This window comes from Somniosus microcephalus, chromosome 18 (assembly GCF_052327205.1).
Source record: "Somniosus microcephalus isolate GS21.2 chromosome 18, FLI_Smic_1.0, whole genome shotgun sequence".
NCBI lineage: Eukaryota > Metazoa > Chordata > Chondrichthyes > Squaliformes > Somniosidae > Somniosus > Somniosus microcephalus.
Window position 1 is genome coordinate 2,121,930 of NC_141004.1, and position 15,918 is coordinate 2,137,847.

General features: G+C 49.0%; 1 protein-coding gene across 2 annotated transcripts in view; it reads right to left on the reverse strand.

Annotated features, from left to right (window-relative positions):
• Window positions 1-1,170: 1,170 nt before the first annotated feature.
• kcnc4 (potassium voltage-gated channel, Shaw-related subfamily, member 4) overlaps window positions 1,171-15,918 on the reverse strand; it is an 83,119-nt gene continuing 68,371 nt past the window's right edge. The window contains exons 2-5 of one of the 2 annotated variants that reach the window (XM_086010959.1): window positions 10,486-11,410; window positions 7,368-7,412; window positions 3,074-3,229; window positions 1,171-2,216 (exon numbers count right to left, since the gene is read on the reverse strand). In XM_086010959.1, coding sequence (XP_085867085.1) covers window positions 2,155-2,216; window positions 3,074-3,229; window positions 7,368-7,412; window positions 10,486-11,410 — 1,188 coding nt within the window. In that variant the 3' untranslated portion in view covers window positions 1,171-2,154. The remainder of the gene's footprint in view (window positions 2,217-3,073; window positions 3,230-7,367; window positions 7,413-10,485; window positions 11,411-15,918) is intronic. The other variant, XM_086010958.1, reaches the window with a different exon arrangement.

Below are 15,918 nucleotides of genomic sequence, written 5' to 3' on the forward strand. Positions count from 1 at the left end.
TCCTCTCCTCATTCTTTCTATCAAAATGTATCACTTCGCACTTTTCTGCATTAAACTTCCATCTGCCACGTGTCCGCCCATTCCACCAGCCTGTCGATGCCCTCTTGAAGTCTATCACTATTTAAGGTGATTGGTAGAAGAACCAAAGGCGACATGAGGAAAAATGTTTTTACGCAGCGAGTGGTTAGGATCTGGAATGCACTGCCTGAAAGGGTGGTGGAGGCAGATTCAATTGTGGCTTTCAAAAAGGAGTTCGATAAGTGCCTGAAGGAAAAAATTTGCAGGGCTACAGGGAAAGGGTGGGGGAGTGGGACTAGCTGAAGTGCTCTTACAGAGAGCCAGCACAGGCCCGACGGGCCGAATGGCCTCCTCCTGTGCTGTAACCATTCTATAATTTTATGATGCTAGAATGATCAGGCTGAAAATACTGTCCAAAAAAAGATGTGGGGTTGAATTAGCAAAACGGAGAGGCTTAGAGAGGAAGTTTCCAAGACCAGAACTTCAAGGTCTGAATACTCCACCAAAGCTTGCTTACCTGTGACAGGTGTCACTCTCTTCAATCACCCTCAAGCAGTGACACTGAAAATCCTCCCTCAGACCCTCTCTCTTTGATTCCAGTCTCCCCCAAGTCCCTTCACTGTCTCTCGGTTTCTGGAGTCAGTCTCTGAGATATTCACCCAAGTCCCTTCACTGTCTCTCGGTTTCTGGAGTCAGTCTCTGAGATATTCACCCAAGTCCCTTCTCTGTCTTTCGGTTTCTGGAGTCAGTCTCTGAGATATTCACTATATAAATGGAAATTGTTCTTCATACTCCGTTGAATAGAAACAATTTCAGAAATGTGGAGCTTAACGAAAACTTCTGTGCTGTGGCTCCAAGACAGTTAGAAATTAATGGCAGGATGCAGATGAAGGTTGACGGTTCAGCGATTGCTGGGCCTTGTGGTTCCAGAGATCAAATCTACAGATTCGTGGGTAATGCCAAACAGTCGCCACTGGGCTCTTGAGGGCTGAGGGCTGAGGGTTGAGGGTTGAGGGCTGAGGGTTGAGGGTAGTTGGGCATTTGCTGCTCATCACTCGATTTACCTTTACATTTGTGCTGTACCATTCTATGATTCTATGAGTGTTTGTGGCCAGCTCCATTTTAAGACATAAAATAAGAAACACAGTAAAGTTAACCTGAAAAAGAATAACTCTTTATTTCCATCCCAGTACTGCTGCACAGAGTTCCATGCTGAACAACATACAGACATGATATTAAGATGCAGTGTTATTGCCAGAGACACAGTACACAGAACATGACAACAACCCTCAGGGAGTGTGTGCAGAAACCTGACCAACCCACATCGCAGTTTCCCACCGGACTTGTTCCTTGTTTAGAATATCAAGAACATTCCGGAAATGCACAGCAGGTTAGTCAGCATCTGAAAGGCAGGTTAATGTTTCGGGTACAGGCTGTGCTTTCTGTCATTGCCTTGTCTCTTTCTTTCATGGACGTGTGTATATTTCCAGCATTTTCTGTATTTATTTCAGATTTACAGTGTTGGCAACTTTTCTCGTTCTTGCTGATGCTCAGTTTCACTGCGAAAACGCCAGGTTTAAATTCATGTCAATAAACAGGAGCCTGACTAGGGTCAATGTGCAGAAGGAACGGAGACCACATGAAATTATGTTTACATCAAAGAACTTTGGATATTTTAACTCTGTTGCTAGGATACAGCTCGAACTGAAACACAACAGTCTTCACAATAAAGCACTTATGGAGGTAAAATTCACACATTTCTCCTGATTCAATATTAGACAATAATACGCAAATATAAAATGTGCAACAAGTAATGATACAATGAGGATCATTAATCTATTGCTGGAATTCAAAGATTTTTGCACATTATGATCTAGATGTTAACAAACGGCTGTAGTTCATATATAGAAATGTATATATATATATATTTTTCTTCATAATACATATTTTACAGAACCGCCATGCACTCATGCTTTTACAAGATTATATATTACAACAAATTTACTAGTTATGACTGTTTGATAATTCTGGGCTTCCAATCTTCAGGGGCAACTTGGAACCTTCCATTGCTTCACCTCCAGGGCACGACTTTGGATGAAGCATGGCAGCTCGCCCTTTGCCCTCTGCGGACGGCCATTATGACAGGGTGACCACTTCTGCTTGAGAGTAATTAGCCGCGAGGACATCTTTGCAGTTCTCTGTGTGTCAAGAATAAAATAGGAGAAAATACAAGAGAAATACCAGGGAGAGACCCCCGACAAACCTTTGGGTTTGTGCACCAGGTGACAGGACGAGGAACGGCAGTCAGTGTGAGGCAGAACTCGGTCAATGCACTTGTGCACGTGAGATTGTGTGCGTGTTTGTGTGCATGTGAGTGAGTGTGTGGGGGGGTGTGTGAGTGAGTGTGTGAGTGAGTGTGTGTGGGTGTGTGAGTGTCTGTGTGTGTGGGTGTGTAAGTGTCTGTGTGCGAGTGTGTGTGGGTGTGTAAGTGTCTGTGTGCGAGTGTGTGTGTGTGTGTGTAAGTGTCTGTGTGCAAGTGTGTGTGGGTGTGTAAGTGTCTGTGTGCGAGTGTGTGTGGGTGTGTAAGTGTCTGTGTGTGGGTGTGTGCATGAGTGAGTGTGTGCGTGAGTGAGTGTGTGCGTGAGTAAGTGTGTGAGTGTGTGTGAATGTGTGTGTCAGTGTTTGTGAGTGTGTGTGTGTGAGTGTCTGTGTGTGTGTCTGAGTGTGAGTGTGTGTGAGTGAGTTTGAGTGTGTGTCAGTGTTTGTGAGTGTGTGTGTGTGTGTGTCTGAGAGTGAGTGAGTGTGAGTGTGCGAGTGTGTGCGTGTGTGCCAGTGTGTGTATATGTGAATGTGTATGAGTGTGTGTGTGTTTGTGTGTGTGAGAGTGAGTGTGTGTGTGTACAAGAATGATAGTGTGTGAGTTTGTGTTTGTGCAAATTAAATTCCATTCAGTAGGAAAGCTCCCAGTTTTTTATTTCCCACATGTAACACGAGCGACCTGTGAATGACCTAAAACCTCTCCTCTCTCCTGCGTCTGCCGCGCGGGGGAACTCACCAGGTGTCAGTAAGAAACAGGCCGACCCTTTCTTGGTTCTGTCCCTGGTGCTGGAGCGTTTGAGCGTCCGATTCTCATCGGGTGTCAGCGGCTGGTTCAGTGCCGCACTTTCCTCGTCTGATAAGGCCACGTTCGCATCACCATTCTGTTTCGAGTCTTGGAATACACACAGAATTTCTGCTCAATATCTTGCACTCATGTCACTGCGACACAACTTTATCTTTGCCCAGTCAAGGCAAGCCAGAGTTTGGAGAAACGGAAAACAACAGAAACTGTTTACATAAGAAATAGGAGCAGGAGTCGGCCATTTGGCCCTTCGAACCTGCTCCGCCATTTAATAAGATCATGGCTGATCTTCAACCTCATCTCCACTTTCCTGCACTATCCCCATATCCCTTAATTCCCTTCATATTCAAAAATCTATCGATCTCTGTCCTGAATATACTCAACGACTGAGCCTCCACAGCCCTCTGGGGTAGAGAATTCCAAAGATTCACCCCCCTCTTCAGTGAAGAAATTTCTCCTCATCTCAGTCCTAAATGGCCGACCCCTTATCCTGAGACTGTGACCCCTGGTTCTAGACCCCCCAGCCAGGGGAAACATCCTCCCTGCATCTACACTGTCAAGCCCTGTAAGAATTTTGTCTGTTTCAATGAGATCACCTCTCATTCTTCTAAACTCTAGAGAATATAGGCCTAGTCTACTCAATCTCTCCTCATAGGACAATCCCCCCATCCCAGGAACCAGTCTGGTGAACCTTCGTTGCACTCCCTCTATGGCAAGTATAACCTTCCTTAGGTAAGGAGACCAAAACTGTACACAATACTCCAGGTGTGGTCTCACCAGGACCCTATGTAATTGCAGTAAGACGTCTTTACTCTTATACTCAAATCCTCTTGTAATAAAGGCCAACATACCATTTCCTTTCCTAATTGCTTGCTGTACCTGCATGTTAACTTTCAGTGATTCGTGTACAAGGACACCCAGGTCCCTCTGGACACCAACATTTCCCAATCTCTCACCATTTAAAAAATACTCTGTTTTTCCTACCAAAGTGGATAACTTCACATTTCTCCACATTATATTCCATTTGTCATGTTCTTGCCCACTCACTTGGCCTGTCTATAGCCCCTTGAAGCCTCCTTGCATCCTCCTCACAACTTACATTCCCACCCAGCTTTGTATCATCAGCAAACTTGGATATATTTAATGAGCTGGATTTTCATTGAGGAGGCGTGTAGGAGGCGGGACTACAACTTTCGGGGTTGTAGTCCCGCCTCCATCGAATTGTGGACAACCCACGCGATTTTCACTTGATTGACCTTGTTGAGCCCGCCCAGCAGGCTCAGCAGGCCAATTAAGGGCCACCCGGCAACAGGTGATGTCACAGATTGACATTTCATCTGTCAAGAGCTTTTGACAGATGAAATATCAGCGTTTCACAGCTGTTTGAAGCTGTCAAACACTGACAATCTGTAATCTAAGTTAATTCCTTCCTCTCAAGATGATTTAGAGATCTCTCTGGAACAGAAAGCTGAATGCTGCAGATTTTGACAGCTCGCGGCCATTCTGCTTTCTGTGCCGGTGAGATGAGGGACTCCCGAGACCTGAAGGAAGGAAGGCTGTAAAGGTAAGTAAAACTTCTTTAAACACTTTAAACACACCAAACACACTTACCTCTGCACTCATGCACCCATCACTCACCTGAACATCGGACATCTCGACCCCTCCAAGCCCTTCATCCCGATGGCCCACCTCACTAACTTGGCGTGGTTTGGAGCCGTTGGGAATCCCACACTTCACCAATAAAAATAGGGATTAGGCTAAAAACTGCCTGTTAACTACCTGTTAACAGGCAGTTAATTGGCACTAATCCCCTTCCCGCCTCGGGGAGGCGGGTCCCAGTGCAGGTCGGGTACCCGCCTCCTTTGAAACTGGCATGGAGGCGGGTTGGTGACGGGATGGGTTCGTGCCCCCCGATTTTGGGATTTTAACCCCCCACACGCCTCCAATCCCGCCTCCACGGCCCAATGAAAATCCTGCCCATTACATTTGGTCCCCTCATCCAAATCATTGATGTAGATTGTGAATAACTGAGGCCCAAGCACTGATCCGTGCGGTACCCCACTAGTTACAACCTGCCAACCGGAAAATGACCCATTTATTCCTACTCTCTGTTTTCTGTCCGTTAACCAATCCTCAATCCATGTTAGTATATTACCGCCAATCCCATGAGCCCTAATTTTGTTTAATAACCTCTTGTGTGGCACCTTATCGAATGCCTTCTGAAAATCCAAATACACCACATCCACTGGTTCCCCTTATCTGTTCTGCTTGTTACAACCTCAAAAAACTCTAACAGATTTGTCAAACACTATTTCTCTTTCATAAATCCATGTTGACTCTGCCCAATCCTATTATTATTTTCTAAGTGCCCTGTTACCATGTCCTTAATAATAGATTCTAACATTTTCCCTACTACTGATGTCAGGCTAACTGGTCTGTAGTTCTCCATTTTCTCTCTCCCTTTTTTCTTAAATAGTGGGGTTACATTTGTTACCTTCCAATCCACGGGAACCATTCTAGAATCTATGGAATTTTGGAAAATGACAACCAATGCATCCACTATCTCTATAGCCACCTCTTTCAAAATCCTAGGGTGTAGGCCATCAGGTCCAGGGGATTTATCGGCTTTCAGTCCCATTCATTTCTCCAGTCCTATTTTGTTACTAATACTAATTCCTTTCAGTTCCTCATTCTCGCTAGAGTCTTGGTTCTCCACTATTTCCGGGAAGAATTTGCGTCTTCTTCCGTGAAGATAGACACAAACTATTTGGGACTGGAGGGGGCAGGTCGGAAGGCCAGATGTGGTGTTGGAGGCCGGAGGGGGGTGGTTTGGAAGGCTGGAGGTGGGGTCAGAGTGGGGATCGGGAGCCATTGGCCTTGTTGGGGTGGGGCGGTTTGGAGGCCTCAGGAGGGTGGGGGTGGGGAGGTCAGGGGGAGATCGGAAGGGTCGGTGTGGGGGGTCCGATTGCGGGGGCTGGGTGAGGCAGGAATGCTGGATCCAGCAGGTAAGTGGAAAGGCACTTACACCCTGGATCCAGCAGTTCTCACCTCCCTTTAGCTGGCGGGTTCCCTAAGGCCCGGGAAACCCGACCAGCCAGAGTTAAATTTAAAATGGTGGATCACCATGAGGCTCACAGCCTGACTATAATATTTAAAGTGTGAACCCGCCTATTGCGAGTGTGTTGACTGCCCACCCCATCCCGCCTCCATTAAAATCAGAAGTGGGCGGGTTGGGGTCAGGATTTAGGTTTTTAGCTCTTTAACCTCTGACCCGACCCCAACCCACCCATTTTTGGGGTTAAAATTCCTCCCTTTATTTCTCTTTCTGTATCTAATTTGACTCTAATTCACCCAATTTCCTTCTCTGTTGTTCACTCTGTTTCTTTCCCGATCCTTTTCTTTCATTGGTTAAGGAGAGAGGTCGCAGCTGCCCCGTTGACCTCTCAGCAACATTCTCAGTTCTCAGTTCCAGCAGTTTGTGGTGTAAAATCGGTTCCGTAGCGCCCGATGTTTCTGCGCTACGGGTGTCATTTCATGTCGAAAATGGCTTCCACGCACACTTCTGGTGCGGGCCACACTGGACGCCATTTTGGTGAGGGCGGTAGGGCGGGCGTTAGGAGCGTGTGCCGGAAGTATGTAGAGTAGGCAGATTGTGACATCAATCAGTGGGCAATGCTGATTTGATGCCAGCGCTGACATTTCCGTCCTTAACGCTGGAGCGAATGCCCTGTCTTAACCTCGAACAGCGCAACATGCATTCAGCAGCAAAAAGGACCCCCACCAGCAATATTTAAAGGGATAAGTAACCACTCTCTGGTTAGTTGCTGATTAATTTTAACTGGCTCTGTGTAAGTTTGTCAAAGTGTTTGGAGCTTTCTAGAGTTGTTTAAAGTTGGTGAGGTGACAGGGAGTGGTGCTGCAAGTGGAGAAAGCCTTGGTTCTGACTCCAAGGGTTCTGGTCAGACCATTGCTCCTAGTCACGGGTGCTGTAGTTACCACCCCCCCTGGCCTGCAGCATGACGGGGAGATGGAGCAGAGGCAGCAAAGAAGAGGACAAGTTGCTCACAGAGAGACGAGGAGGAGGAGGAGGAAGAGGAGGAGCAGGAGGAAGGGAGGAGGCCACCCGCACATCCCATCTCCGGCCAGGCTATCCGTGATCACTTCATTTGACTATGGTTCCACTGAACACAATCCCAAATCCCCATTGTACAACAGTCACACACCTTACCAGCCCTCGGTTCCGGACCATAACTGCGTCCTCTTGGCCACAATGCTGAAATAAAAGCCACCACAAAAGAAATATTCCAAACCAACTTTATACATTAATCCATCCAATATTACATAACAAAGTCAACTAATCACCCATGTGTATTCCCTTAGTGTCTTTGCCTGTCCTAGTGCTCCTACAAAGTGCTCCCCCAGTGGCTGCAGAATGGCTGGTGGAAGGCTGCTGACTTTCAATGGAGGAGACTGCAGATGGCCTTGCAGGACGCCCTCGAGGAGCTCTGGGCCTAGTGGGTCCGGTTTTAGACTCTACTACCTCAGCATGGACGGCAGCCATCTGGACTGGCTGTCTGACAGGCAACAGCAAGAAACTGGCGGAGTGGCAGTGGTGGGAGGGCGAATGCTGTTATCCTGAGAGAGGACAGCAGGTTCGTGCTCCACAGAACCACTGACACTCTCCCAGGGTGGTGCCACAGCAATCATAGTAATCTGTTGGAGGATGGAATGCTGGACTGCGGTGACACCCTGCAGGCCCCTTTCAACACTGGTAAACCCAGCCATGATGGCAGCAGTCTGAGCCTGCATGAGTGTCTTGCTGCAGTTGTACAGGGCCTTGGTGAGACCGCACCTTGAGTATTGTGTGCAGTTTTGGTCGCCTTATCTGAGGAAGGACATTCTTGCCATGGAGGGAGTGCAGCGAAGATTCACCAGGCTGATACCTGGGATGGCAGGAATGACATATGAGGAGAGATTGTGTTGATTGGGCTTATACTCACTGGAGTTTAGAAGATTGAGAGGGATCTCATCGAAACCTATAAAATTCTGTCAGGCCTGGACAGACGAGATGCAGGAAGGATGTTTCCGATGGCCGGGGAGTCCAGAACCAGGGTCATAGTCTAAGGATAAGGGGTAAGCCATTTAGGACTGAAATGAGGAGGAATTTCTTCACCCAGAGAGTGGTGAACCTGTGGAATTCTCTGCCACAGAGGGCGGTGGAGGCCAGTTCATTAAATATATTCAAGAAGGAGTTGGATATATTTCTTAAGGCTAAAGGGATCAAGGGATATGGGGAGAAGGCAGGGACAGGGTACTGAATTTGGATGATCAGCCATGATCTCATTGAATGGCGGAGCAGGCTCGAGGGGCCGAATGGCCGACTCCTGCTCCTATCGTCTATGTTTCTATGTTTATGTTTCTATGCAGCACTCAGACATTGGGCGGCTTCTGCTTGAGCTGCAATGGAAGCTGAGACATCGGCCATCAGACGCTGTATCATGTTTCGGTCCACAAGTGCTCTAATGGATCTGCCCACCACTTCCATGCTGGAAAGGATGGGCTCCAAGCTCTGCACAAAGCCCTGTGCAAAGTTGGTGCCGGACTCCTCCATGCTCCTTGACATTGCATTCAGGCTTTCTGGCAGGCCTGCCAATACACCAAGCATTTCATTATGCAAACCCATCAGCATTCTTCTGTAGGCCGCCCATTCGATGTCCTCATCTGAGTCCTCTGCAGCAAAACTCCTGTGCGCCCTTGCCCTCTGGGGAGCTGGAACCTGCATTACCCTTTCCCCCTGCCCTGGCTGCACTCATGCCCGGTGATTCCCCATGTGCAGATCCCACCTCTAACCTATCCTCTAAAGTATGCGGAGTTTCAGTATCTGAGTGGCTGCGAATGTGAAATCAATGATGGTGCAGTGTCTTCATCATCAGTGTCTTGGTGCTCTTCAATTTCCTGCTCCTCCACCAGTGCCTAGCCAAGTGACAGTTCTTGGCTATTTGAAAGGAGAAAGGCACAAGGGTAGGGTTGTGTTGAGGGGAGGAGCGGAGGGGGGAAGCAAAACATGCATGCTTACACCATCTGCAGCTTGTAAATCAGAAGGGATTGTGGGATGAGGGGGAAGTGGGATGTCAGAAGGAGGATTACGTATGAGGATGCTGTCATCTTGTATTTTTTCAGCCCCGCCGCTGGCCACGGGCTCAGCGATGGTCGTTCCAATAATGGCGAGCACCGTCTCCTCCATCGGGGTAAGGTTATGCAGGCACGCCTGTTTCCCTGTGGGTAGCCCCTGCTGCCTCCAGTTGTGAGCCACTTTGTCCTGAAAGAGAGAGGGAAGTGTGTCAGTGAGTGTGGTACAATGTGTTTGGGTGATATGCCTGTCATGGTTGAATAGCTGACTGTGCGTACAAGGTGTGAGGCTTGCAGTAGTGGTAAGCATGTGAGTTGAAGCTATGAATGTGAGGTATGAGTCCTGATTGGTAGGTGAGTGATGGGGGTGTGGTGCATTGAGCAGTGTGTGAGGTTAATGGTGCAGATGGTGGGATATGGCATTTAAAGATAAATTCACTGACCTTGACCATTCGTGTGAGGTCATTAAATTTCTTCCTGCACTGCATCCAGGTCCTCGGACGACACTGCTGGCATTGACCACGACACCTATCTGCTCCCGCTGCCTTTTCTGCATTTGCCTGGAGGGCCTCCTGATCCCCTGTGGAAACAGGACCTCTCACCTCCTGTCCACCTCCTGCACCAAGGTCTCCAGTGCTGAATCCGAGAACCTCGGAGCATGTGCACTCCCCTGTCATGCCATTGTGCTTCTTCCTGCTCGCACTCTTCTCCAGCCAGTTCAATCACCTGCTGCAGGCACAATGCACCTCTCCTTTAAGAGGTGCAGACTGCCTTTAAGAAGTGTAGGCTAACTTTAATTGGAGCTAGCATTGCATGAACTTGGGCCCCCTGCTGAGCGTTCAGCTACTCAGCAGTGCATTCAGTGCTGGGCTGCACACCACAATCATGTTCATCAGCAGGCAGCACCAAGTTAGCATGCTGCCTACATTACTTTGAACGGGTGCAGGTTAATCCCACATTGCAATCCCTGCGCCCGTTTTCGGGGGCAAATGAATTTCTAGCTAATAATATGATGTGAAGGGCGAGGAAGAAAGTCCAATTCACGTCACCTGCCACCCCAGCAATTTCTGGGCCAATAAGAAGGCTGTGCTGAGAGCCTGAAACACACTCAACATCTGAACAGAAGTGAGTAAAATATGGAAAGCAAGCACATGGTGACAAGAACAGCAATGGTGCTCGCATACAAGCTCTGAAATGCAACAGGATTCAGGTCCTACCTGAGCTCTTTCTCTCCGTTATCCCTTCGGCAGCGACTGGGTCGGCGTCGCTCTGCGTGCTGTTGCACGGAGAGTTCAGGTCCGAGTTGCAATGCCCCGTGGACTTGCCGTGTGTCCCGCTGGGGATGTGCTTCCTGCGTTTCTTGGGGAGTTTTTGTTTGGCCATTGCCAACGAGTAATACATTCCAAAGTTATTGACAATGACTGGCACTGGCATTGCGATGGTGAGCACTCCAGCCAGGGCACACAGCGCTCCCACCAGCATGCCTGACCACGTCTGGGGGTACATGTCACCATAGCCAAGGGTCGTCATGGTGACCACCGCCCACCAGAAGCCAATGGGGATATTCTTGAAGTGAGTGGAATTCGGACTGTTGGGTTTTTCTCCGAGCCTCTCCGCGTAGTAGATCATTGTAGCGAAGATGAGGACGCCCAGGGCGAGGAAGATGATGAGCAAGAGGAACTCGTTGGTGCTGGCTCGCAGGGTGTGCCCCAACACCCTCAGTCCCACAAAGTGCCGGGTCAGCTTGAAGATCCGTAGAATCCGGACAAACCTGACAACCCGGAGGAAGCCCAGAACATCCCTCGCCGCCTTGGAGGACAACCCGCGAAGCGCCAGCTCCAAGTAGAAGGGCAGAATGGCCACAAAGTCAATGAGGTTCAGCATGTTCTTGACAAACAGCAGTTTATTGGGGCAGAAGGAAATGCGTACCAGGAACTCCAGAGTGAACCACACAACACACACGCCTTCCACATACATGAGGGCAGGCTCCGTCTCCATTCTGTACACACTCCGCATCCGTGTGCTGTTCCCCACTTGCGTGAATTCCGTTAAGTTAATGATCTTGTTGAACGCCTCGTGTGTCTCGAGGCAGAAGGCAGTGATCGACAACAGGATGAAAAAGAGGGACACAAAAGCAATAAACTGCAAGAGAAAAATAATGCAGGTCAGACAAAGTTCAACAGTGTTAGAATCAGAGCTTCATAACCGCAATAATAAATATAGAATAACAGATACCCGGGAATGAGTTACAGGCTGGAATCTGAGGAGATTAAATGGGTGGGTAGAGTCAATGATAGGGGAGAGTGTCCATGGGCTGTGGGAGGAGATTCAATGGGAGGGTAGAGTCAATGATAGGGGAGAGTGTACATGGGCTGTGGGAGGAGATTAAATGGGTGGGTAGAGTCAATGATAGGGGAGAGTGTACATGGGCTGTGGGAGGAGATTAAATGGGTGGGTAGAGTCCGTGATAGGGGAGAGTGTACATGGGCTGTGGGAGCAGTGGGATTGATGGGTGGGTAGAGTCTGTGACAGGGGAGAGTGTACATGTGCTGTGGGAGCAGTGGGTTTGATGGGTGGGTAGAGTCAATGATAGGGGAGAGTGTCCATGGGCTGTGGGAGCAGTGGGATTGATGGGTGGGTAGAGTCAGTGATAGGGGAGAGTGTACATGGGCTGTGGGAGCAGTGGGATTGATGGGTGGGTAGAGTCAATGATAGAGGAGAGTGTACATGGGCTGTGGGAGGAGATTGAGTGGGTGGGTAGAGTCAATGATAGGGGAGAGTGTACATGGGCTGTGGGAGCAGTGGGATTGATGGGTGGGTAGAGTCAATGATAGGGGAGAGTGTCCATGGGCTGTGGGAGGAGATTGAATGGGTGGGTAGAGTCAATGATAGGGGGGAGTGTACATGGGCTGTGGGAGCAGTGGGATTGATGGGTGGGTAGAGTCAATGATAGGGGAGAGTGTACATGGGCTGTGGGAGCAGTGGGATTGATGGGTGGGTAGAGTCAGTGATAGGGGAGAGTGTCCATGGGCTGTGGGAGCAGTGGGATTGATGGGTGGGTAGAGTCAATGATAGGGGAGAGTGTCCATGGGCTGTGGGAGCAGTGGGATTGATGGGTGGGTAGAGTCAGTGATAGGGGAGAGTGTACATGGGCTGTGGGAGCAGTGGGATTGATGGGTGGGTAGAGTCAATGATAGGGGAGAGTGTACATGGGCTGTGGGAGTAGTGGGATTAATGGGTGGGTAGAGTCAATGATAGGGGAGAGTGTCCATGGGCTGTGGGAGCAGTGGGATTGATGGGTGGGTAGAGTCAGTGATAGGGGAGAGTGTCCATGGGCTGTGGGAGCAGTGGGATTGATGGGTGGGTAGAGTCTGTGATAGGGGAGAGTGTCCATGGGCTGTGGAAGCAGTGGGATTGATGGGTGGGTAGAGTCAATGATAGGGGAGAGTGTCCATGGGCTATGGGAGCAGTGGGATTGATGGGTGGGTAGAGTCAATGATAGGGGAGAGTGTACATGGGCTGTGGGAGCAGTGGGATTGATGGGTGGGTAGAGTCAACGATAGGGGAGAGTGTCCATGGGCTGTGGGAGCAGTGGGATTGATGGGTGGGTAGAGTCAGTGATAGGGGAGAGTGTCCATGGGCTATGGGAGCAGTGGGATTGATGGGTGGGTAGAGTCAATGATAGGGGAGAGTGTCCATGGGCTGTGGGAGCAGTGGGATTGATGGGTGGGTAGAGTCAGTGATAGGGGAGAGTGTCCATGGGCTGTGGGAGCAGTGGGATTGATGGGTGGGTAGAGTCAGTGATAGGGGAGAGTGTACATGGGCTGTGGGAGCAGTGGGATTGATGGGTGGGTAGAGTCAGTGATAGGGGAGAGTGTACATGGGCTGTGGGAGCAGTGGGATTGATGGGTGGGTAGAGTCAGTGATAGGGGAGAGTGTCCATGGGCTGTGGGAGCAGTGGGATTGATGGGTTGAACAGCCTTTTCTCACACTCTTGTCTCCTGATCATCTGATGTCGAGCATATCAGCAACAAAAAATGAATGTAGCAAAACAGCCCAGTTGAAAAACTTTGATAAACCAAAATATCCCCTTTGGAGCCATGTCATTGCATTTCTCCAATTTTTAGACACTCCGGAGACTGCCCAGTACAAAGGCTCAATCTGAGATCTCTCAATTCAATCAAGTGATTTCATTACTCTTATAGTCTGCACTGAAGCACACTTCAGAGATACTTTATCGATCAGAAACCTTCCCAAGGACAAAAAGTGTCAGATGAGATATTTTGAGCTGACAGTTTTTAAATTCCTGTGGGTAAAGGGACGGTATAATGTGTGAGAACATGAAGGCGACTTTCCTGGAAATCCAATCATTGTGCAACAGAAAGAGCGGACCTGAGTGGGAGCAGAGCGAGAGCTGAGCAGGGTGGCATAGTGGTTAGCACTGTTGCCTCACAGCGCCAGGGACCCGGGTTCGAATCCGGCCTCGGGTGACTGTCTGTGTGGAGTTTGCACATTCTCCCCGTGTTTGCGTGGGTTTCCTCCGGGTGCTCCGGTTTCCTCCCACAGTCCAAAGATGTGCGGGTTAGGTTGATTGGCTATGATAAATTGACCCTTAGTGTTAGGGGGATTAAATACGTGGGGTTACGGGGATCGGGTGGGATATGTGTCGGTGCAGGCTCGATGGGCCGAAATGGCCTCTATCTGCACTGTGGGGTTTCTGTGATTCTGTGATTCTGTGAGGGATAAAGAGTGGATAGCATGTTTCAGGAGGTGATCACCCCACAGCTAAGGAGTGCGCAGGCAGAGGGAATGGGTAACCTCCAGACAGAAGAGGAGGACCAGGCAGGTAGTGCAGGAGTTCTCTAAGTGCATCTCACTCTTCAACCAGTATTCTGTTCTGAGTACTGCTGAGGGCGATGGTTCCTCTGGGGAGTACAGCCAGAGCCAAGTCTACGGCACCACAGGTGGCTCAGCTGTATGAGGGGGTGGGGGGGGAGGAGGAAGATAGGGAAAGCAATAGTGGTAGGTGATTCGATAGTTAGGGGAGCAGACAGGCGTTTCTGCGGCCGCAGACGTGACTGCAGGATGGTATGTTGCCTCCCTGGTGCCAGGGTCAAGGATGTCATCCAGCGGCTGCAGAGCATTCTGAGGGGGAGAGTGAACAGCCAGAGGTTGTGGTCCATATCAGTACCAATGACATAGGTAGAAAGAGGGATGAGGTCCTGCAGGCAGATTTCAGGGAGCTAGGAAAGAGATTAAAAAGCAGGACCTCAAAGGTAGTAATCTCTGGATTACTCCCGGTATCACGCGTGAGTGAGTTTAGAAATAGAAGGATAGAGCAGATGAATGCGTGGCTGGAGAAATGGTGTAGGAGGGAGGGTTTCAGATTCCTGGGGCATTGGGGCTGGTTCTGGGGGAGGTGGGACCTGTACAGGCCGGACGCGTGGCACCTCAACAGAGACGGAACCAATATCCTCGCGGGGAGGTTTGCTGGTGCTGTTGGGGAGGGTTATAAACTAATTTGGCAGGGGGATGGGCATCAGGATGCAGCATTAGAAAGGAGAAACAAAGGGCACAAAGGATTGGGAGAGACAGATAGCACTAGAGTAAGAAATAGTAATGTATTAGGTGGGGTCAGACTAAGAGGGAACACAGGATGGTCTCAGATAGATTTACAGTGAATGTATGTGAACGCACGAAGCGCAGTAAACAAGATAAGTGAGCTGCAGGCACAAATAGCCACCTGGGAATATGATGTCGTGGCAATAACGGAGACCTGACTCAAAAAAGGGCAGGGTTGGTTATTAAATATTCCTGGATATAGGGTGTTCAGGAAATATAGGGAAGGAAAGATAGGAGGTGGTGTGGCAGTATTGTTTAAGGAGAATGTTACAGTGCTGGAGAGTGAGGATGTCCTGGAGGGGTCAAGGACAGAATCTATTTGGTTAGAGTTAAGAAACAATGGAGGTGCCATTACATTACTAGGCGTATTCTATAGACCACCTACTAGTGAGAAAAATATGGAGGAACAAATTTGCTGAGACATTACAGAGAGGTGCAAGAACTATAGAGTAGTGATAATGGGGGACTTCAACTATCCTAATATAGACTGGGATAGTAATAGTGTAAAGGGCAGAGAGGGGGAAGAATTTCAGAAGTGTGTTCAGGAAAACTTTCTTGATCAGTACATTTCCGGCCCGACGAGGAAGGAGGCATTGCTGGATCTGGTTCTGGGGAATGAGGTAGGTCAAGTGGCGCAAGTGTCAGTAGGTGAACATTTAGGGAACAGTGATCATAGTATCATAAGGTTTAGATTAGCTATGGAAAAGGACAGGGACTAATCTAGAGTAAAAAAACTTAATTGGAGGAAGGCCAATTTCAGTGGGATGAGAATGGATCTGGCCCGGGTAAATTGGAATCAAAGATTGGCAGGCAAAACTGTAATGGAACAATGGACTGCCTTTAAAGAGGAAATAGTTCAGGTACAGTCGAGGTACATTCCCACTAGGGGGAAACGTAGGGCAACCAAAGCCAGAGCTCCCTGGATGACGAAAGAGATAGAGAGTAATATGAAGCAGAAAAAGAGCACATATGACAGATGTCAGGTTGAGAATACAAGTGAGAATCAGGGTGAATAGAAAGTTCAGGGG